The sequence below is a fragment of the Cupressus sempervirens genome, chromosome 3, assembly GCF_028749045.1.
Source record: "Cupressus sempervirens isolate cs-2001-9-10 chromosome 3, ASM2874904v1, whole genome shotgun sequence".
NCBI classification, from domain to species: Eukaryota; Viridiplantae; Streptophyta; class Pinopsida; order Cupressales; family Cupressaceae; genus Cupressus; species Cupressus sempervirens.
In genome coordinates this window covers 1085107480-1085131587 of record NC_143120.1, presented here as the reverse complement: position 1 = coordinate 1085131587, position 24108 = coordinate 1085107480, and the positions used below count along the sequence as shown (strand labels likewise).

Genomic DNA, 24108 nt, shown 5'->3' with positions numbered 1-24108 from the left:
CTCTCCGTCTTTCCGATCAATTCCTTCAGTCGCCCGGCATAGGTTCGGACTGTCTCATTCTTTCCTTGTTTGGTACTGTAGATTTCTGCCACTATTTCATTATCATCTCGAAGTAATCTGAATTCTGCTATAAATTCTTTTTTAACATTAGCCCATGTATTAAGTTTCTGAGGACTAGTGTCAGAAAACCAGTCTATCGCCACACCCCGTAAGGTCGCTGGAAATTGTCTTACCCAATCATCCTCATCCGTCACACCATTTGCCATCCATATGGTTTCACACGTTTTACAATGTCTGATAGGGTCTGTTGAACCATCACCGTGAAACTTGGGTAACTTTTCTTTAGGGCCAGCCATTGTTACTTGTCTTTGATTCTGAGGTACTGGTGTACCCACGCTGTTCTGAGCTCCCGCGCTGTTTTGTGCTTCCGCGTTGTTCTGGACTCCCGCGTTGCTCTGTACTTCCGCGCTGTTCTGGTCTTCCGCACTGTTCTGGACAACAATCTTGTTCCAAAACAAGTCTTCAAGTGATGTTCTATTCTCCGCCTGTATCCGTTCTCCCTCTACACTCGTGCTCCCTCGGCACTCCGAGCCGTGCGAGTTGCTTCCCTTCCTTTCGGACACTCTCCCCTCGGCGTATACAAGTTAAGAAATTCTTCCTTTGTTTCCTCCACCAAATTCAAGCATTGTCGAGTTTCTTCCAGCAATTCCTCGGCACTCTTCAGCCTACTAGGTGAGTGCACTCCCTCCGTCTGTGCCTCTTCACCCCTTCGGTGCCCCTCGGCGATCTGCTGAAGTCTCTGTCTACGTTCTGCTTGCTGTGTTAAAATTAAAATTTCTTTTGCTGTACTTAGTTCATTCTTATCTTTCACCTTATTCCAATCTTTGTTTGGCAAATTCGGCATCAATCTTCATATCATTCCTTTGTTCCAAGTTCGTCTGGCAACGGCGCCAAATGTTTACCGCATAGGGTAAGAAGTTCAACACAAGTATAACACGATTCAATTCCAAACAGGTACTTTATTCATGTATGCACTTGCAGATTACCATAACTACAATGATTTCCGATTACCATGGTGATTCTAAAGTCCATCTCGAACGTGAACATATACCTTTCCGAAGGGGTGACTCAAGCGTCACGCGCCCGTTCAGATACTACTCTACCCGTCGGCTACACTATACATTTTACCGACAACAATAGACATGTGATTCCACTTTGCTTGGGTGATAACTTACCTGCTTCTTATCACTGCCTCTTATTGCCTTGCCTATATAAGCAAGCTCATCATGTACATTGTATTCATGTCTATTAGCAACAATATCATTCTTTCATCTTATTTGAGTTGTCTTGTCATTCTCTTGTGGAAGTTATTTTTTGGTATTTCATTTGATCTTGGGGGTGTTGTAGATTCACCTAAAACTCTAACAAGGTGGTAAGAAAGGAGGACCTGAAAAAAGTCCAAAGTACAAGGAAGAGTCAAATTCTTTGGACCAAGGGAAGAAACACTTAACTCATGTGAAGTGAAACACTTAACTCATGTGAAGTGTTTTTAGTGGCAAACAATGAGTCACTAAGTATCTCAATGCCTCCAACAGAAGAAAGCCAAGCATTGACAGCAAGAATTGTAGAAGTGTAGAAACTTCAGCTTAAGTCACTTAAACTTGAGACAATTTTCTCTACTGTGTAGTACATATTCATTAACACCATTTGTGATGTAAGGTGGTATGTGGACAGTGGAGCATCTAGGTACATGAAATTCAAAACTTGAAGAACAAAAAGATAGAATACAAGTGGAGTTGGGTGGTGATAACACTTTCCCAGTTACCAGATTTGGACCTCTCTCCTACATACCTTCAACTTTCAAGTGATGTTATTGAGTTAAATGATGTATTGCATGTTCTCGGTTTGATTAAGTGTCTTCTTTCAGTCTCTTGCATGACAAATCTATAGTGAATTGCTAAGTAAGATGTTCAGAAAGGGATTATCAGAAAACACAGCCCTGCACCTTATCAAGTTTTAGCCAAAGGAGTTTGAGATTGTGGCCATCAAAAGGCATCAAACCACCTCCCTGTGCCTGTACATGACTTCAATATCCTTAATATTTGTTCATTCAGCCATAGCCAGGTAATTCAGATAGCCTGACAACCTGTAGAAGGCCTAGGTTCATTCCTTGGTGGGCATAGGTCCTTCCACATGTGTACATTCTATCAAAGTATAACCAGTCCATTGTATGCAGTCCTATGTTTGTTGAGCAGGAGCAGAGTATAGCCAGCCAATTGTATGGGAACACTAATATTTGCATGAAAGGCCAAGTGAGTGTCCTAGGTGAATCGGATGGATGAAAGGCCCTTATTTGTGAGCACATAGGCCTCAGTGGTTAAAAGAAACAAACAAAAAGGCACCGACTCGAGTAAATTATATGAGGGCCGACCCACAAGTCCTTACATAGCCACCCTAACATGTCCAAAAATCAGCATGACAAAGGATTATGGAGGGTTCACATTTGCTTTGATGCCAAGCTATTCAAAGATAATTTTATCTTATTTATGGAGATTTTACTTTAATGCTATTAAGCTTGATCTTATAATGAGTCTGTATATGCATGTAAAATATTTCTGTAAGTTAGCTTTGAAAGTGTTGGTTGTCCTATATAATCCCCAAGGTTGGAAAGGTTGATTGCCCTTATCTTGTTTTGTGGCAATCCCTCATCTAGTTCTTGTTTTTTGGAAAGTTCTCTCATTTTTGTATTCAAAAGTGTAACATTAGTTTTGTTTTACCAGTGTAGTCAATTATAGCCTTGTTTTGCTATTTGCTCTTTTACCTGCTTGCCTGTACAATATAATTCACCAACTCTTGAGCAGATTTCAGCAGGTAATCGGTGTCTAAGACTAATCATCTCTAATTAAACTTAGAAATTTCAGTCTGGTATTCTTTGACAACATCAAACCTACAACGTTGCCTCTGTACCATATCAGCTTTTATTAATATCCTGTCTTGATCCAGTTTTCATCAGTTATACAGAAAACCTCTGGTAAACTGTAAGGAGATTCAATCAGCTTCAGCATTTATAATCCAATGATTAGGAACTGAAATCAGTATATGTGTTAAAATCTTAACGTGAAGTTTTCTCACTGTATAAATTCAAACAAATGTGTGTATGGAGTGTACCATCTCATCTACCACTAAAGTCATAAGAATACTACAAAGCAGATTATAATTATAATTTGTATCAAAAAACAGGAATATAAAGCAAGGAAATCAACCATAGATTTAATATTGATATTTCTAAACCATAACAATATCTTTTCATGTTACTTATCAATTGAAAAACAATACCTTTTCATGTTGCCTCTTTGATTCATCACAAATCCAGCTCATTTCCAGCTCAAATGCTTTATCTTTTGCTTCATCGTGCACTCCATATATGCTACAAAACATCATGCATTTATCATTTTCTGAAAGGCTTATTTCTTAGCATACCTAATAAAAATAGAACATATCTTATCATGCAGATACCTGGCTGATAAGTATATGTCCCAAATTTCAATGTAAATCAAACTTAAAGAACAATATATTTCATGATCCATAACCTCTTATTTATGTACTTCGACCCAGAATTCAGCTTTCAAGTATAAAACAAAGCAAAACTATTTACCAAAATAACATGGCTTAAAATTCAAGTATTGAAATAATCCTTATTTTTAGTTCATCTCATTTGTCCAAGAACATTTTCAAACCAACGCATTATTATATAGAAGTGGTGCAGGAGTACCTCTAAAATCTTGTTAGGATGTTTGTTGAAGTCTGTAATAAGGTCTGAAGGGAACAAACCATGTCGGGTTGAGCCTGATTAGATCCACTTTGGCTTGTAACCCCTGACTGGTGGCCTTAGTCAATTTTGGACCTTGAGCTACCAAAAGTGGAAATTTTGTAATTAGGCATGATTTGGGGGTTAATTAAAGTTTAGGAGTGGTTTGAATGTGAGTTGAGTCACCTAGGAATGAAATTAAGCACACGATGTTGCAAAGTGCAAAGTTGCTCAAAAGTTGCAAAGTTGCAACTTTTGCAAAATTGTTGCAAGAATGCAAGTTTTGGCCCGACATTTAGTTATGGTTGGGCACAACTGTTCCAAGGGCTATATAAAAAGGTCTTGTCAACTGATTAATTTGGATTAGCAATCGATTTGGTCTTCAAGCTTTCTGTCTTAGCTCATTCTGGAAGTTGGTTTGAAGTGCTGAAGTTGATTGAGTAGGAAGACTCGTTGTTTTGAAGTTTAGACAGTCTTATACCCTCACAGACCTAGGGTTCGGAGATTAAATGGGCATATCCTAGCATTCCACACTTAGAAATTCAAATGCTTGCATGGAATGCTAGGATAGACTGTATAGAATGTTTCCTCCCAGTTTTGGTGTTGCCAATATCGATTTGGTTATTTTGCAACAAAACCCTAGTCTGGTCACTGGGTTGTGTGAACCAAGAAGTTGTCAAAGAACCTCATTTGTAGTACATAGAAGATTGAAGGGTAGAATCTAATTGTGATTAGGGTCCGTTAGACATGTACAGACCTCATATGAATGCTCAGACTCAAGGACTAATTGTGTGGTGAAGTTCTTTAATAGTTGTTTGCAAGTCACTCCTAAAACTGTCAATTAGGCCTATTTCTGCCCTGCCCGGGTTGAGGGTGTTGGAAGCAGAACCCAGGTGCAGATCTTGGATATTGTTTGAAAATCCGAAAAGGGCATCTGAAAATGTAAATTGTTGTAGGGGTCATTCAGGAGTTGTTACAGATAAATTCCAAATACCCAATTAGGAGGGCTAATTCTAGTAGGTCTCTTTTAGGTCTTCCTGCAGCATATTGCATTGTGGGTTTCTAGGAGAACCAAAGCATCTATGAGACTATGTTGGATATAAATAGCCTATTCAATACCGTGAGAAGTTAGTAGTTGTTCAGATCCAAGTTGATTGAGGGATTGTGGTAAGTAGTCCTTGGGAAGGACACAAGGTCAAGTTGTTTGGAGAATTTGTCTCAAACAAGAATAGTAGATTGTCCTAGTAGAAACCTTTGGAAGGTGAGGGAAAGTCCTAGGTGAATCCTTGGAAGACCACTAGTGAGAAGACCATAGGATGGTCAGTTAGACCTTGACAAACAAAGTTGAGTTTGGTTTATTTAGGACCACAAACCCCTCTGCATCAAGAAGCCAGCCATTTTCTAATAAAAATATGCTTCATCTGTCAAAGGTTTTCATGTTTTCCTTTGATATTTTACTTGTGATGTAACCTTTCAGTTACAAGTAAAAAAGAAGAATCAAACATAAGCCCTAGACCTAGTAGTTAGAGTAATGTGGGTAAATGAAGCACTTTCAAGAGAAGCAATTAGAAATGGCACTTTAAACTGTCTTGTAACATATTAACATGAAGAACTAGTCAGACCATCTGCTTTGAAAGCTTTGTGTACAGCATAAGCATCAGTTTACTTCACATAAATTACAGATGTTGAAAGAAAAAGGAATAGGACAGTGGCATCAGTCTTTGTGTACTCTTCAATGATACACAAATTGATAGTATGATCTTTTATATTAAATATTTTCAGAGTGACAGCAGAACAGCAAGGTCGCAAGTGACAACTGTCACATAAACCTCTCAACAACTCTCAAAAAACTTCAAAAAGTGTGATAACATTTGACAATAATTTCCTGGAACCAGATTAAATATTTTGGTACAACTTTCTTTAAAAGTTCACTAGTATAATTATTACTATACTGAAAAGCTTTTAAAGTATCAATCATAATTGTTGAGATACAACTATGGTGGAGTGTAACATCCACCCTCAAAACAAATAAGAGATTACAACTAATTCCTATACCAGAGCATAATTGTACAAACTCAACCAAAAAACACTTTGGGACAGGCATATAGATATCTAAGTTCAAGTAGAACTCATGGCTGACAGCTATACATCTTGATGAAACCAACAACAAAAAAAGCTTACATTTTTGCAACTTCCACTATTCCTTCTCGGCAAGTCATTTCAGAGAGCTTCAACTTCTCAATTTCACTGCAGATTCAGCAACCACAGTTGGAATACAGTTCATGGATTCAACAATGAAGCATAATTTGAATTGCTCAAACCATCCAGAAACTTTCCATAGAGATTGATATATGTCAACTACCAAGTAAAACTTTGTCAATTATTATCTCTAGGTCATACAAAGACATGAATCTCTATGCCGACAGAAGCTTTTTCCTATTAAGACTATTTGATAAAAACTGGAATTCTGGGCTTGGAGAACTCACGTTTTAGCAGCCTGCCTGCCCTTTCCAATTGCTGCCCCAAAGTATCGCTGCATAAGGATTTCAATTTAAAGAAAGTGTGCTTAGTACTTATCTATATCAAGCCTTTAAGATATATCAAAAAATGAAGATAAACAGATTTGATATAGAAACTATTTGTATCAAACACTCTTGATTAATTATTCATTCAGTCCAACAGATGCACAGGTAATCAGATTTGTCTAAGATTCAGAAAATAAGAGCTTTCAATAAAATGACATTAGTTCTTAGATGCAATTGACAAAGATTACTTATAATAATGTTATAAGGAAAAACATGGTGAAGGAAACAGACCATTGACCTATAAATAGAATAATCACATAATTACTTTTACCCCTCATTTAGCCAGATATGGATGGCTTTAAAATAGTTTGCCAAAGATTGCTTGACTATCTTCTAGCCAAGAGTCTTCCCCTATCACTTGCAAAAATTGATGAGAGTGGAATTCATTAAAGGCTTGTATGTAGGGTCTTCTGATGATCTTGGTTATTCATTAGATCAAATAGAGTGCAAATCTAGATCATAGAAATCCATTTCCCTGATAAATTCATGTCCTCATATTTCAATAGATTTGCCTATCTCACTGTTGCATGAAAAATCACTGAATTACGAGCCATGAGAGTAAAATGAAAATTAATTCTGGCTGTGTGGCTTCTCAGATAGTTTGCTTGTTGATTAAGGCATGCAAGAATATAGGACAAATATACAAGGATTCTACCAAAAGAATACTACTCCCTAACGTCCAATGGTTCCAAGATACCTTTTGTAGGCCTAACCACTAGAAGATAGTAAGATAGTCTTATAGTTACTGGGATGCCTGGACTGGTTGACAAGCTGGTTAAGTGAAGTGGTATAATATTCAATTGCTTTAGGAAAGCAAAATATAATGTGATCTTAATAGATTTTTATAATGAGACTACTAGCATGAATTTCCATGCATTTTCAGCTAAATTTTCTGTTCATTCTGAACATTTTTTTTTTCCTAGGAAGTATAATGTAGATTTCAAGTCCAACTGTCTTACTTCAGCAGGAAAAGGAAGTTCAAAAGTGCATCATTCTTCTTAATGTACAGTGCTCTTTTGGTGAAATATAAGACACATTGCTTGCAAAAAAAAATTTTAAAAAGAAGAAACTGAGGATTTGTTGGTACATGTTGGCCAAAAGTGCCTTCCCGCCAAGGATTGATTTCAAATATTTAAACCCACCCAACAGTCACAAGATTGAATTTTATATTATATTTTAAATTCCAGAGCCGCAACAAGATGGTATGGTCCCGATCTTATGATAGCTCATGTATCGGAGAATCGTTGGGCGAATCAAATAGTGATAAGATGCTACAAGGCTCTTGTTGGTCGAGTGGTCGGGTTGTCGTGACATCGCAAATAGTCGAGAGATCGTATGCCAAAAAAGGGTCTTGCCCGATGTTACGACAATAAGTGATCATAAGATCATAGGTGCCACGAGGATGTGTTCCGACGCCACGAGGGTCAACGATCGTAGGATTGCAGAGTTGATTTCCTAGGTTGCCGATGCTATAAAGGGGAAGGTTGATCGTATGATCTTAAAGCCGCAAGGTCGCAAGCACAAGCGAGGACGCCTCCCAAGGTCATGACAAAAGATTGTCAAACCGCGATCGTAGGATCACAAGGGTCATTGCCACAGCTGCCGATATCACGATGGACTATGATCGTAAGACCGTAAAGGTCAAATCAACCATGTCGTGACATTGCAAGGAAAGAATAATGGTACCACGACCTTACACCAGGGGTGCTAAGGGCCACCATTCTGTCGTGAGATCGTAGGATCTTGTTGTTGTCAAAGGATCGTAAAGAGAATGAAGGATGGGCTCGATGCTACGAGGTATTGGCGATTGTAAGATCGTAGAAGTCAGGGTTATGAATAAAAAGTGATATAAAGGGTTTTGACCACAGTTGACGCTCGTAGAATCGTGAGTTCAGTGTTGACCGAAAATATAAAGAATTTCACCCGCCAAGCTGGACGAAGAGGAACTCCCAATCAATTAGGTAGTAGGAAAGATACAAAGCGACAGTTGAATACTGTTGACCTATGCTTTTCAGATTTGGCAAGTTGATGACAAGGGAAGCAGTTCTTTAATGATAGATTCGATCTTTTCAATCTCCTGCAACCAATTTCATTGTTCCCCAGGCCTGATAAATGCAAAGGAACTATTAGTGTAAATAATTAATTATTACTACACTTTACTTAAGTTTACTTAAGATAATGCATTTTTATATTAGTTGTCATGTAGAAACTTAGGAATATGCATAGTCATATGAGTTTTCTTGTTGACAACACAGGAGTTAGTAACTTATTTGCGCACGTGACACGTGTCTACGACATCTCTTTATGAGATACATCTATGTAAACTTATCTTCTCATCATCGCATAAACTCCTATGCTCAATAGAAGATAATCCACCTTTGGTGAACATGTGTTGAGTTGTAATCCTTATCTCTTTGCTGACTCCTAGTCATTCTAGTGTGTATTCATCTCATATCCAATCATCGGATATCCATTATCATTTGATCATTATTAGTCCTTCTTGTGCTATCTATTGAGCTTCTTGATCTTGGTGTTGAATTATTGCCTTAGGAAAATCCTTACATGGTATCAGAGCTATACCAAATTCTTACATGGTATCAAAGCCATAGAAGTTTCATTGCATAGCCATTGGAGAGATTTTTTTTGCAGGTCAAGATTGGAGCTTGCTAGTGCAAATCAGATATTGGCATCATATTCTAGAGGTCAAAAAACCCCCAAATCGACTTTTGTTTCATCAAAATCGAACATCTAAAGTGAAATCTAGAGTCATTTGATTTTTGGAGACGCAACGGCGGTGATTCAAGAAAAATAATTATAGAGATGATTTTCAAACAGCGATATCTCTCCCATACGAACTCCTTTTTCCGAGCAATTTTTGTTGTTTTGGGGTAGAATTTCATGATCTACACATTGTTGTAGGTTGTTTGCAATCACTGTTCCTGGATTTTTCTGAAAATTGCAAATCCCAATTTTTGCAACTCAAAGGCTTAGTTTGGGCTCCTCTGGACACATATTCAAGTGTTATTTATTTTGAGAGTGCATGATTTTTGTCTACTTTCCAAATCAGTTTGGAGTAATTTTGAGTAGACATAGTATTTTCAAATTTTGGTCTCATTTTGGCCTATTGGCACTTGTAATTAATTAGATCCTTGAGAGATCTTGTGTCTAATCTTGTTGAGTCTGATATAGCTTCATATTCTGCTTGTAATCATCAAAATCAAAAGTCCACTTTGGTTCATTTGGACAAGTGGCCCATTGTAATCGCACTAAATATAAAGTGCCCAATCATGCATTTGGGGGGGTTTCTTTAATTTCTTTTTTGCATTTTGGGGGTGCATACATTATTTGATCTCATGGAGTCATGTCAAAAGTGTCACTTTGGTTTAAGATTCAAATTGACAAAAAGGAACTATCGAAAATGGAGTGCTTTGATGATTGATCATCTAAGAGAACATAAAGAAGTGTTTCCTTATCTATATTCGAAGATATTTCCACCTAATACTAATTGGGGACATCTTCCTCTTCTTCTTCGCTTTATGTATAACAGTATGAGTAAGGAATCTTGTGCTTCTCTTTGTAAGGCAAGTAGTCCTCATGACATTTCGATGCATCTTTGGGAAGCATATGGAGATCCACGAGTCCCTCCATTACCAGAGGACATTCTACCTCTAGTCACTCCAGTTGTAGTATCTACAACTCCAATTGAGATCATACCTCCTGATGCTCCTATTGCTTCTATTGATCCAGTTTCAGCCACAAATGCTCCTGATTCAGTGCAACAGGAAACACCACGTCTTCCTATTTTAGCTTCATGGGATGACTTCCTTCCAAACATTGCAATGTTGTTTGTAGAGACTTACATTGAAGATGTGGAAGACATTATTGATGACATTCATCTTCTCTTCGTTGAGGAGAATTCTTCTTCACTTGTTGCGAAGGAACACTCTGACCCTCAACCACTTGATCTTTCTTTTTGGACTGACATGATTGTGGACACTCCTTTTCAACAGTTGGAGGACGACTCTTTTACTTCAAAGGAGACATATCAGTCTTTGGAGATTGTATTCCAGACATTATATCTTTTGAGGATTCTTCCTACTAGTTGCGGAGCATTCTCTACTACACCTATGGCACTTCTTCCTACAAGGAGGAACATCATTCAATTTTCATGGTGTAGCTTCTTCAGTCATCAAGGAGCTTCTTTCATGGGTGTGCATTTATCATTGAGGGGAGGCTACATTGATTCTCTTCCCATATCTTCCTATAAGAATGATTCCTTGTCTTTGGAGTTTGATTCACTTTCATACATGGACATGTTACTTACTAGGGGACATCTTCAGAGGCAGCATACTTCAGAAGCAGCAACCATAGCATACTACATATGGATTTCTCATCCATCTTCTTATCCACAATGGGAAGCATACTTCCACCTATACTTGGTGTATCTTCTCCTAAAGGGAGAAATATCGTTTGTACTTTGTAGGCATTGGATAAGTTTTTGTCTTCATGACATCCTTGCAAGAGATTATTCAATATGGGGGGATACCATCATGTATTTTTTCTTATGGGGATATACGCTTGTACATGCATGATGTATGGGGGGTCTTGATTACTCCATCCTTGCATGCATCTTGTACTACTTCATCTCTTTTTGGAAGAGGTTTTTCCCATGAGGTTTTCCCTCTTTCTCTGTTTTCAGAGAGATTGCATTGCATTGCATAGCATTGTATGTAGAGCATTGCATTTGTACATGGCCTAGTAGTCGGGACTCAAACTGCATCTTGCATTTAGCTTTGTAAGCTTAAGTGCATTCCCCTAAGTTGCACTTAAGGGGGGTGTCAGTGTAAATAATTAATTATTATTACACTTTACTTAAGTTTACTTAGGATAATGCATTTTTATATTAGTTGTCATGTAGATACTTAGGAATATGCATAGTCATATGAGTTGTCTTGTTGACAACACAGGAGTTAGCAACTTATTTGGGCACATGGTGTCTACAACATCTCTTTATGAGATACATCTATGTAAACTTATCCTCTCATCATCGCACAAACTCTTGTGCTCAATGGAGGATAATCCACCTTTGGTGGACATGTGTTGAGTTATAATCCTTATCTCTTTGCTGACTCCTAGTCATTCTAGTTGTCTTTATATACAAAGCACTTCTAGTGTGTATTCATCTCATATCCAAACATCGGATATCAATTATCATTTGATAATCATTAGTCTCTCTTGTGCTATCTATTGAGCTTCTTGATCTTGGTGTTGAATTATTGCCTTAGGCAAATTCTTACATGGTATCAAAGCTATACCAAATTCTTACAGGAACACTCCATCGCCGCCTGTGGATCCATCTATTCAGTCAGAAGTTAATGGCCATCGTTCTTGTCCTCTCAGAGATTGTTTGGTGGATAAGTGATCTTCTCGCGTCTGGATTTGCGTTGTGATTGAATATTTTCCAATTTTTGCATACTTATTCTTTGTAAAGTTGATTGTAGTGGTTGAATTTTATCTTAGGGTGGAAGCTATCAAAGTTATGCTTGCACTATAAAAGCAGATGTTGTACACTTTCTTAGGGTCCGATCTTCTCTATTTCTCTGGTATTGCCCTAGCACACTACTGTAAATTCCCTCTCTGCCTCTGAATTATATGACATCTTGTCTTATCTCCTTCAACCACTAATATACTGTGCAAGCTTTGTCTGCCTCTCTTCGATGTATTGTGGATATCTATAATCTAAATTTTTGTATATCTTTTGGCCTATGAATGATAAGAAGTGAAGTTTTTTTCCTTGTGTCACTCATCTAGTTGTCTAATCTATATGTAGCTAATAGATTAAAGCAAGTCTGAATCCGTATATCTTTGGATTGTCATGATAATTGTATTGTGCATGTATGGGCAGAGATTGGTCTGAACACCCTATTTTGGTGCATTGCCTCTTTAGAATAGATTAGGTAGTTACTTTCATGTATTCCTTCTCCCTTTTCTCTTCAAGAATAGTTTAAGTGCATCCTAATAGTAGAGGAAGCCGGCCTTCTCCAGAGACTCAACCTCATAGTTCAAGTCCTACAGCTTGAAGGTTGTTTCCATGTTTCACAAGGTTGTCCTTATGTAAAAACTTTGGACAAGGGTGCAAGCTTTTGTGACAACATTACCCATATAGACCCCAGTATTTAAAGTTTCAGTTTTAGGTCTCGAACCTATTACAATAATAGATAAGACGTCTATTATTAGTTAATGGTTATCTTGTAAATATCTTTAGCTTTAGTTTGCTTTCGTTTTTTGCTTTCTCTGGAATAGAATGTTTCTATTCTTTACGATCGTTTCCTAAGGAAACATCGTCTCATTCTTTTGTATAAATTGACCTTTAGGTCTCTGTTATTAACAAGCAAGTATTTACCAATTACCTCGTAATATGGTATCAGAGCCAAATGCTTAAATTTTTTTTGTTAAAATTTATAATTTCTTCTTGAAATTATTTGTTTAAATTTTTCCAAAATTATTTCAGCTATTTTCTCCAAAAACCTGCCTAGGTTTTTCTGTCTAGAGAAATTCTGAACTCGGGTCTACAAATTGCATGAAAATCGTGGTCGTTTTGTACCATTCTCAGCTGGTATCTGCAAATCGCAATTTCTTTTGCCTAACATCCTCTGCAAATCGCGTTTTTTTTTACACTCCATTTTCGCGTCTTCAGCCTGCGCGTTTTTGGGGTGAATATCTGCATGTTTCTGTATCAAATCTTCATGCTTGTAGCCGTCTCAGTCTGTCATCGTGCTCTGGGAAGCAGATTCGACCATTTTTATCAAGAAATCTGAAGTTTTTTCAAGCTTTTTTCAGCTAGGGCCGTTTTTTTTCGAAACCCTAATTTTTGGGGTCGAAAAAATATTTTGTTTGCAGATTCTTGGTGGGTTTTTCGAGAGCTCAACTGGGTTGTCCGTTTTTTCTACGTGCCTCGATTTTTGTGCCTCAATTTTCGAGCCAGCGGATTCAAAAAACGACAGCAGATTCCTTTTGGGGTTTTTCAAGCTCTCTTCTAGGTCATTCTCTGATTCTTCTGGGTCTTCCGTATTTTTGCCTCGAAGAACGTGTCTTCACAAATTTTCACAATTTTTCATTGAAAAACATGCCATGGCATCTCTGACAAATATTCTGCTCGAGCATAATTCCAAATTCAATGGTCGCAATTATGGAACCTAGAAGCAACGCATCATCGCAATCTTCGAATATCGAAACACCGATCAACTTGTTTTGGATGTTAAGCAGCGTCCGACTTCTCCGGGTCTTGATCAAGATACATGGGATCTGAACAATCGAGAGGCAATAATGCTTCTCAAACTCTCCGTAGCTAATGAACAGCTTTCTCAGATTCCATCCGGCAAGACAGCGGCCGAAATCTGGACACATCTCAAAGGTCTTCATGAGACTTCCGACAAGAGCAGAGCCTTCTTTCTGAAAAACACTCTGTTTTCTATTGTCATGGATGAGCGCACCTCGCTCCAGGCACACCTGAACCGGATTCAGGAAATCCGTGATCAGTTACTTGCCATCGGTCGCAAGATGGAGGAAGAGGATATTGTGGTAATCACTCTTCGGAGTTTACCAAATTCCTATGAGCATTTTATCGAGACTCTCAACATCACATCTACTGGTGTTGATCTAAAGTTCACTGATCTCTGCACCCTGCTCCTTCAGCAAGATCGGTGGAAACAACAGTTCGGTAGCAGCTCCAGTTCCACCTGCACTGAGCAAGCCTTTGCTGCGAAATCCTTTCAGAAGGATAAGGGCAAGTTTCAGCAACCATCTCAGCAAAAGTCTTCTGCTCCAGCATCCGATGGTACCAAAAAGAACATTCAATGCAACTATTGCCACAAGTATGGTCACATGAAGGTTGCATGTCGAAAACGTTTAGCTGCCTAGTCTAAGCAATCAGGTTCGCAACCCAAAGCGAACAGTGCAAAGCACACTGAGCAAGCAGAATATGCCTTTTACGCCTTCATGGCTAAAAGACCCGCAAATCATGTGCAGTCATCTGCCTGGTACATTGATTCAGGTGCCTCTCGACATTTCACTCACCGCAGAGACTGGTTTACTGACTACCAGCCTTATTCAGATTCTGTTATCTTTGGTGGTGGAGAAAAGTACACGATTGTTGGTAAAGGCAACATTCAAATTCAGTCTGTTGGGAGGAAGCTCATATTCCTTGATGTGTACTACGTTCCAGGGATGGAACTAAATCTACTCTCGGTCAGTCAATTGCTGCGACATTCTCCACACTTGGCAGTCACCTTCAGTTCACATCAGTGCACCATCATTGATCGGGCGACTAAGTCTACTGTTGCAGTTGGTCTTGAGGATCATGATCTTTTCAGACTTACTGATTCTGGTGATTCTCAGGACTTAGCTATGGCTGCTTGGCGATCTTCCATCAGCACACTTTGGCATCAACGATATCGGCACTTAAATGTGCATTATCTCTCACAACTTGCTCGAGATGAGCTTGTTCTTAGTTTGCCAGAGATTCAAACCCAACACCTTGGAGTTTGTGACGCATGTCAGGCTGGGAAGCAACATCGCTCACCTTTCCCCAGTGGCGATTCCTAGCGAGCTTCCCAAGTCCTTCAGCTTGTTCATGCTGATATCTGCGGCCCTATGGCCACTCCTTCTGTTCTTGGGTACAGGTATTTTCTGTTGTTTGTAGATGATTTCAGTAGAAAAATGTGGGTGTATTTCCTTAAAAAGAAATCCGATGCATTTACTGTATTTCAGAAGTTTAAACCCTTAGTTGAAAAAGAGTCTGGGAAATCTATTATTACTCTTAGATCAGACAATGGGGGGGAATTTTGTTCTGATGTTTTCTCCAGCTTCTTGGATACACATGGCATCCAACACCAGTTCACCACACCCCACACGCTACAACAGAACAGTGTAGTTGAACGTCGGAACAGGACAATCACCGAGATGGCTCGTTCCATGCTCGAACACAGACATGTTCCGAAGCGTTTTTGGGCAGAAGCAGTTAACACTGCAATTTATCTGTTGAACCGGTCACCCACAGTGGCGGTCAAAGGTAAAACTCTGGAAGAGGCTTGGTCAGGTCACAAGCCCAGAATCAGTCACCTGAAGGTTTTTGGCTCTCTTGCTTTTGTTTGGATCCCTGATGCTTCACGCACCAAGTTGGATGCCAAAAGTCAGAAACTGATGCTTGCTGGATATAGCAATCTTCACAAAGCCTACCGCCTTATTGATATTGAGACATCTCGTCTCATATACAGCCGTGATGTAGTCTTTGATGAGCAGCGAGGAACATTCATGCTTGTTTCTCCTGTTCCTGATCTAGCAGACCAGCCTATGCAGGTTCATGATTTGGGAGTTCGGCTTCCATTAGGTCCACCTGATGGGAGGGCTCCAGTAGCTCCTCCAGCTCTAGTCCTGCCAGTGATACCTGTCCAGACACCTCCGGCTTGTCCTGCAGGATCACCTCGTTTTGAAGATGCTTCACCTGAGTTTGATCCAAATTCTTCTGATCAGGATCCTGCTGATCAAGCATCTCCTAGTACTACTGTTGGTCATTCTCCTCTCCGACCTAAGTGGTGGGCTAAGACACTTGCTGATCTTCATGATGATGAGCTCATTGATGGGAGAACTGCTCAGAAAAAGAGCAAAACTACAGATTCTGTTAACTTTGCTCTTATGGCCAACATTCACAGTGTGTTTGAACCTCAAACATATTCCGAGGCTAAAGGAATTCCAGAGTGGGAACAGGCCATGCAATGAACACCAGAGCCTGTTGAAGAACAACACTTGGGTCCTTTCTGATCTTCCCCCAAGGAAGAAACCCATTAGCTGCAAATGGGTCTACAAAATCAAATACAAATCAGATGGTACTTTGGATAAGTACAAAGCTTGTTTAGTGGCAAAGGGCTTTTCTCAGCATCAGGGCATTGATTATGAGGAGACCTTTGCTCCTACTGGAAAGATGAGCACCATCAGATTAGTCCTAGCCATGGCAGCACAGTTTGGCTGGAAGGTCCATCAGATGGACGTAAAGAGTGCTTTCCTGAATGGTGATCTCCATGAAGAGGTCTACATGACGCAGCCTCCTAGTTTCAAGGTTGCTGGTAAAGACCATCAGATTCTAAGATTGGTAAAAGCTCTCTATGGTTTGAAGCAGGCCCCTCAGGCATGGTACATCAAGATTGATACGTACCTCAGTGATCAAGGCTTCAAGAGTTCTTCAGACTCAAATCTGTACATCAAGACTACTGACAGTGACATCATCCTTCTGGTTATCTATGTGGATGATCTGATCATCACTGGCAGTTCGGCATCTTTGATTCAGGGAATCAAACAACACGTATGCCAGTCTTTTGATATGACTGACCTTGGGCTCATGCATTATTGCTTAGGTGTTGAAGTTTGGCAACAGTCTTCTGGTATATTCATCTCTCAGTCCAAATATGCCAGGGCCTTGTTAGACAAATTCCGAATGCAGGATTGCAAACTTGCATCTACACCTATGGAGAAAGGTCTCAAGTTATCAGCCAAGTCTGATTCTCCTTCCGTTGATAATACTACGTATAGGCAACTAGTAGGCAGCCTCATCTACCTATCTGCTACTAGGCTTGATATCAGCTTCGCAGTCAGCTATATTTCACGCTTTATGACAGCTCCTAAGGCTGATCATTGGATGGCAGCAAAGCGTGTGCTTCGTTATGTGAAGGGCACTTCTGATTATGGACTTCTGTATTCTCGGAGTTCTAATCCTAAACTCAGTGGGTTCACAGATTCAGATTGGGCAGGCTTTGTTGATGATAAAAAGTCAACATTTGGATATGTGTTCAATTTGGGATCCGGTGCAGTCACATGGACTAGCAAGAAGCAGCAGGCAGTTTCTCTCTCTTCTACGAAGGCTGAATACAGAGGGACTGTTAAGGCAGGATGTGAAGCTGTCTGGCTTCGTCGGATGCTTGGAGATATGCAGATGTCACCAACAGGACCGACTACTCTGTTTGTTGATAACGAAGGCGTTATCAAGTTAGCACAAAATCCAGTCTTCCATGAACGAACCAAGCATGTGGATGTTCATTGTCATTACTTACGACAGCTGGTTGAAGACGGGACTATAGATCTGCAGTATGTTCCTACCACAGATCAGACTGCAGACATTCTCACCAAGCCTCTTGGTCCTGATAAGTTTGTCAAATTCAGAGAACAACTTGGTGTGTTAGATAGATTAACCATTAAGGGAGGGTATTACAATAATAGATAAGACGTCTATTATTAGTTAATGGTTATCTTGTAAATATCTTTAGCTTTAGTTTGCTTTCGTTTTTTGCTTTCTCTGGAATAGAATGTTTCTATTCTTTACGATCGTTTCCTAAGGAAACATGGTCTCATTCTTTTGTATAAATTGACCTTTCGGTCTCTGTTATTAACAAGCAAGTATTTACCAATTACCTCGCAATAGAACCTCTCCAAACTAAGTTCAAAAGTAGTTCAAAATGGTTCAGAAGTAAATTTAGTTGTTCAAGCAAGTTCAAATGAGTTCAAATTCGAAGATCAAGTTCAGTTGGTAGAAAAATTTCACAGGTTCATCAGTTTCAAATGTGTAAGGCTCAGGTATACAGATTCAAGTTCAGAATTTCAAGTAGTCCAATGGATATACTTCAAAAGTCTCAGAGATCAAATCCATATTTGAAGTTCAAAATCCCATTCCACTCAATACTTGAAGGCTCAAATTGTTTGGAAACGATCTATATTAAGAGACACGGGTTGAATTGATCTTAGTTATAAAGATCCTACATGACATGCACTCTTTTCCATCGAGGAAGATTTAGCTCCAGAAGCCCTTCAATTAATGAAATATCATAGTCATCCCCTATGAAAGTGGAGTTATCAAAGGCATTGAGACCATACACGGATGAACATTGAGTACATGTCAACAAACACTTAAAATTGGGAAGGATCCATTAAAAATATTGGAGTAACTATGGACACATGGAGTGATAGCAATCAAAGTGACTGACAAACTGCATTTGTCAATTTCAGCGATGCCCGATAAACATACTCACATCACAAGTATATATAATAAGCCAGAAGCATCAACATATGAAATATACAATAATTCCATCTCATCATGTGGTCAAATATGGGATATATCATAATCGGGGGGGGGGAGGCCCCAATCCATGTCTTATTAAGAATCATCTTTTTCCCACCCTAGTACAAAAGGAAGGAGCTCAAATATGGTAATGACAAGCACCTGCAAATTGTTTGATCGAATGCCTCAGGCAAGGAGACCCATAACCTACTATCAAATTCAATCCTTCTCCCTGAGAAAGTCATGGATTGCTAATGGGGAAGCAAGTCTCATCGAACTATGATCGAAGGACAGAGTACACATGATTGTGAAAGTATAGAAGATACTAACATATCATTTGATAAAATGACAATTCAAGTGCAAGCTTCGTATTGATCGAGCACAATATCAATTCATCATGCCAAAACTGAGAAATGGGAGCATAGTCTGCACCTGCAATGCCAACTCCAAACTCGAGCCTTATCAACACAATAGATTTGTGTCATCGCTACTGCCCATCACCTTCATATAGGGATTAGCATATGATAAAGTGCATATGGTTCAAGGTTTAATTTTCAAGCTTTAACACCAAACATTTTAAATAACCCAATCCATCTCCATGTTCACAAATCGCGCCTAGCAAAGTAATGTGGATTGTCATTTGGGCCAAAGAAAATGCTACATAAAGGAATTTGGGTACAGAGGTGATCACCTGAACAAGTAGATCTAAATGCCAGTTGCGGCATATGTTAGCCCAAACACTCTTCTAATCAAAATTGCAGAGAAAACTTAGTTGCGATGCCAATCTATCAGGGAAAGATAGGTAACTGCAAGTGCTTCAAGATGATGGTAGCGCAGTCAAGCTTGCAGATTGGGTGTCAATCATTCGATGAAACATTGAATCGGTCATTGAGGTCATGCCCCATATCATTGTCGAGAAATGAGGCCTCGAATCTAATCAGTGATTGATATCATTGAGAGTGAAGGTGACATTTTGGTTTCCTCTTGATGAAAGACATCAAACATGATGAAGGAAGGGCATATAAGGGTGGGAAGTGTGTGTCTAAAACTTCCAATGAAATGCCAGTGTTCGAGAATCCCATAAGAAAAGCATTCATGATCTCTGTCGCAAGGTGCTCATGAGTGCTTCTATATGTGCAAGACATGGATTGGTTAATGATTTTTGACGAGAGGTATGTGAAAGACCGAGCAGAACGACGTCACATCAATAGGGTCACCATCATGACACATAGATCACAGGCACCTTGACAATGTATGGGTTTCTCGACAACATGAGTTGAGGATGGCAATAGACTCTTTGTTAGGCATCGAAATGCAAAGAATTCACAGTATTAAGTTGCAGCTCATTCTGGACTTCATTGCGCTCACTTCTCCATCGCTCCTTGGGAATTAATGCAAATCGTAGAGCAAGCCTCATTTTTATAATGTAAAAGAAGACATGGATGCTTTCATATAAGGGACATCAACACTTGTCTTATAATAAGATCCAGGTAAGACCATTCTATATGAATAGCTCCATTTTGTAAGATGTAGAGTGTTAGGAGAGTGCCACATACATGGGAGCCTCCATTACTTTATAAAATTCATATAACCTCGCAAAAAGCATAAAAGAAAAGGTGGGGCTCTCATATCAAAAATTGACGAAGACACAAAGAGAGACCTTATTGTCTTCGGAAACAAAGATATGGATAGATGTATTCTCAAGAATTAGTTATTGTAACAGAAAAGAAACTGACTGAAAAGAGGAGATAAGAAGGCTCATAAAGACAATGAAGGGTTCTGAGGGTTTTGGAGGGAAAGCTTCTCTTTTCCACAGACTTTGTGCTAAGAAAGGGGGAGTTTCTACTTCGCTTTTATTCTGATTGTAATGCAGGGGATTTTGTTTTTAAAAGGAGAAAGTTATAAGGAAGAGCAGGATTTCGTAATCAATTTTCATTTAGGACTTGGAGCCGAATGGCAAATATTTGTGTACTTCAATGCATTGGATGGTTTAAAACTGTGTGTTAAAACCTTGGTGTAATGTTAACTTTGTGAAATGTTAAGGCAAGTACTCCGTGACATTGGTTATCATTTATCTCAGATTATCATTCTTTCCCCATATTTATTTTGGTTTCCTCTGTTTTCTTTCTATTTCAAGTATGAAGAATCTGGAAAACTTTGTGTTTCATGATTTGCTTTATTTTCTGTTGTAATCTCTGAAAGCATTCCTCCATACCTAAGAGTATGTTGAGAGAACCTTAAGTACTTTCTGGTAAAAGTACACATATATGTATATTCTGTTTAAATACAAATTCATTATGAATCTTACACGGGGAGCTGTACCCGAATAATTCAGAGGGCGCTTGCACATTCCAATAGCGAAGCGACCCAACTGTTAGTGCTGACTGAGTCTTCTTGTCTGGGTATTTTAGGGTCAATTTGTATGTATTTCTTTGGAAGACAATCTGTTCACTAACAGGATTGCAGAAAAAGAAGGATGAGAACATTGAAAAGTAAAACCATGCAGACTTACATAAGCTACTCCTGATGGCTCAATCATATACAGTTGAGGACCATCTCTATCATAACCTCCAAGGATAACTCCAGATCCAAAAGGCCTGCAGATTACAAATATATGTCATTCTTATTCCAAAATTCCAAAACTATGTGCAAAAGAAGCCCTAATTACAATGAAAATTTCATATGAAAGGTCAACATATAATTTTTTTAAAGTTTAGGAAAGCACCAACCTTAACCACCAATAAAGTGTGCACAAATGTACATAGCTAGCAACTCGTTCACAGAGTTCCTTCACAGGGATTGGCTCACCATACATGCTGCAAATCATAAGATAAATTAGATAAATTATATTCCCAAAAAAAAAAAATTATTCAACTTCAAGAATCTTCCAGCCTGATCCATGTTATCTTTGAAACAAGCTTATGAAAGTTTATTTGACCTTATGATGACAAATGCTCACAACAATATATGTTTCACCCTACCCAGTAAACACAATAATCATGATCAATAATTATAACTCAATGATCTGATACCTTTCATAGCTAGTTGCCTCTGACTTTGCACGAGCCACAATTTGCCTACCATCTGCTGCTAACCCAGCAACACCCTGTAAAAAAAATGATTCACCAAACAATTGCTTTAGTTCAGATAACTTGAAAACAAGGGTGAACAGGAACACATAAAAACAAAACAAAAAGGATGAAATTGATAACTTCTTATCCCTTCCCTTTTCTGATTATAGAAACAATAGTAATCCCTACCATACCCAAAATATAAGATTTGATGCCAAAAAAGAAATTGCAGCCACAGGTGTTTTCTCTGGTGCTGCTAATTAAATGCCTTTCCTTGTACAATTTTTTAAGAAAATTTGCCAGTCTCTTGCAAGAAAAAAAAAGTGAAAGACATGCAATTATAGAAAAGGCTGAAATTGAATTGAAAAAGCATTCAATTATAAACAGTGAGACACCCTGACCTTAAAAAACATGTTATTGAGGGCAACAAAAGAACATATAAATCTGCTTAAATTATTACAAGGAAAAGATCAGCAGCATACCATGCCAGCATGGCGATGGACAGCATGAATTCTTCGGTTAGATCCTTCTAAAAGCATCTTAGAAGCAATAAGCTTCTCTACCCCCTGACATCCTTACTCAAGAATTGATTCATGTTAATATTAACTGTCATTGTCAGTTAACTTTAAAAAATAGAAATCAGCTTTAATAGGGAAAAAACAAGTCACACAAATGTTGTCACTGTCATTATATTTGAGAATAAAATATAAGAAAAAAAGAATGTAAGAAAGCGTACCAGAACAATTCCATCCTTGCACTTTATGCCAATCACAGTTCTGAAGCACAAATGTAAACATAAAAAAATTAGCTCTTTTTGTAAGATTCTAAAGGTTCTAGCAAGAGCAGTACAATGTCTTTCACTGTCTCAAACAAACTAAAGATAGTCTGTGTACCCGCTGTTGTCAACAGCCTTTGTGGCATATTCAATTTGAAAGACTCGCCCATCTGGAGAGAAAGTTGTCACTGACAAGTCATACTGCAATGCACAAAGCCTTTGTTAGATGCATGATAAGCTCTAGATGAATCCTAAGCAACAACAATTCCCATTGCAAAAAAAATGCACATCACACATTATTAGCTCAAAGGAAGCATCGATGACATAAAAGATGGCCTACATATGTGTGTGTGTGTGTGTGTGTACACCAGTGTTACCCAAATACTGGGGTACGTCGGGATGGCAGGATGCCCGGACGAGTTTCCAAGACGCAGGGAAAGTGGGCCTCATTTTCAGGATGGCAGGTGGAAGGCGGCAAGGGGAGGAGGGGGTAGGGAGGGGTGTTGTATAGTATACACACAGAACTTGAAATGCTAGTTATGAAATGATGTTTTAGTAGAACATAGCAAAATTGCAACATGAGCTAGAACTATTGAACATTCAACATGGTAAGATATTACATACACAATAGTAACATTCAAAAATCAAAGTTCAAATAGAAATTCAAGTACCCATCCCAGGGGCGCCATGGTTGTGGAGTGGTAGAGGTGAGGGTACTTGGGTACTCAAGCACCTAGTGTAGGGATGTCTCAGGGATGGGTACTTCAAGGTTTGGGAGGGGGTGTGAGTCCTCATGTACACACACACTCTTCACTTGTTTTAGATAAGGAAAGGAAACGCAAAGTGTCTGTTTCAAAAAACAAAACAAAAAAGAGGATTGTGAATATACATGCAACTTACAAAGTACAAATAAATATTAATAGAAAACACCACAGTTACTTGATACACTTGGGAAAGGTGTCATATCAAATATCCGGTATATGTACTTATCAATAGTATCTCTAGAACATAGTTGCAAATGGCAAGAAATCTAACAGCGTATCTCTATCCAGGCCAGAGTACATATACAGCCAAAACTGCAAGATAGGCAATAACAGACTGAATAAAATGTTTTATTTGAATGTGTCATGGCATATTCAAATTATATCTAGCCACAAAATGTATCTAAGCCATATGTGGGTAGCTTATAGCATAGCTAAGTTACAAGGCAGTGATAGCTAAGTTAAAAAGCAGTGATGTGAATATTGTGGATTTTCTGCAAATTCTGATGAAATAATACTGATATATTACCTTCAACCTTGCTGGAAATAGTCCTTAAATATTCTGGACAGAATATAAATCGTTCTTGGAGAATGGTGTATAATTCTGGAAATCATTTTTATTCCTGTTATAAATTTGCTCAAGGTAGTAATGCTAGAAGAGCAGACTTGGGTGTAATGTGTGTCTTCTATCCACATCCTTGCCCCTCCATTATAGTGAACTCAAGGGGCATGTCCTTAGAAAGGACATGACCCTTTCTAGGTTGGCCCTCCATAAAACAAATTGAATTTACCATGATCAGCACCCCTCTTTGTTTGTCTATTAGTTAGTAATTAAACTAACTACAAATAGGCAATCAAGACATTAGTAAATGTTCCCAAAGGGATTGCTGATCTGCATGATAAATTAATGTATTCTAAAGGCCAATTCACTGAAGGCAATTTCATGTATTACTAGATCTGTTCGATCTGAAAAATCAGAACATTATTTTATCACAATTACTTAGA

General features: G+C 38.7%; 1 protein-coding gene across 1 annotated transcript in view; it reads right to left on the bottom strand.

Moving 5' to 3' along the window:
* LOC149570542 (proteasome subunit alpha type-3) overlaps positions 1-24108 on the bottom strand; it is an 81659-nt gene that overhangs the window by 20328 nt on the left and 37223 nt on the right. The window contains exons 2-10 of the mRNA XM_089823128.1: positions 22461-22543; positions 22304-22343; positions 22050-22133; positions 21529-21602; positions 21226-21312; positions 21009-21093; positions 6295-6341; positions 5990-6055; positions 3337-3427 (exon numbers count right to left, since the gene is read on the bottom strand). Of these exons, the coding sequence (XP_089679254.1) occupies positions 3337-3427; positions 5990-6055; positions 6295-6341; positions 21009-21093; positions 21226-21312; positions 21529-21602; positions 22050-22133; positions 22304-22343; positions 22461-22543 (657 nt within the window). The remainder of the gene's footprint in view (positions 1-3336; positions 3428-5989; positions 6056-6294; positions 6342-21008; positions 21094-21225; positions 21313-21528; positions 21603-22049; positions 22134-22303; positions 22344-22460; positions 22544-24108) is intronic.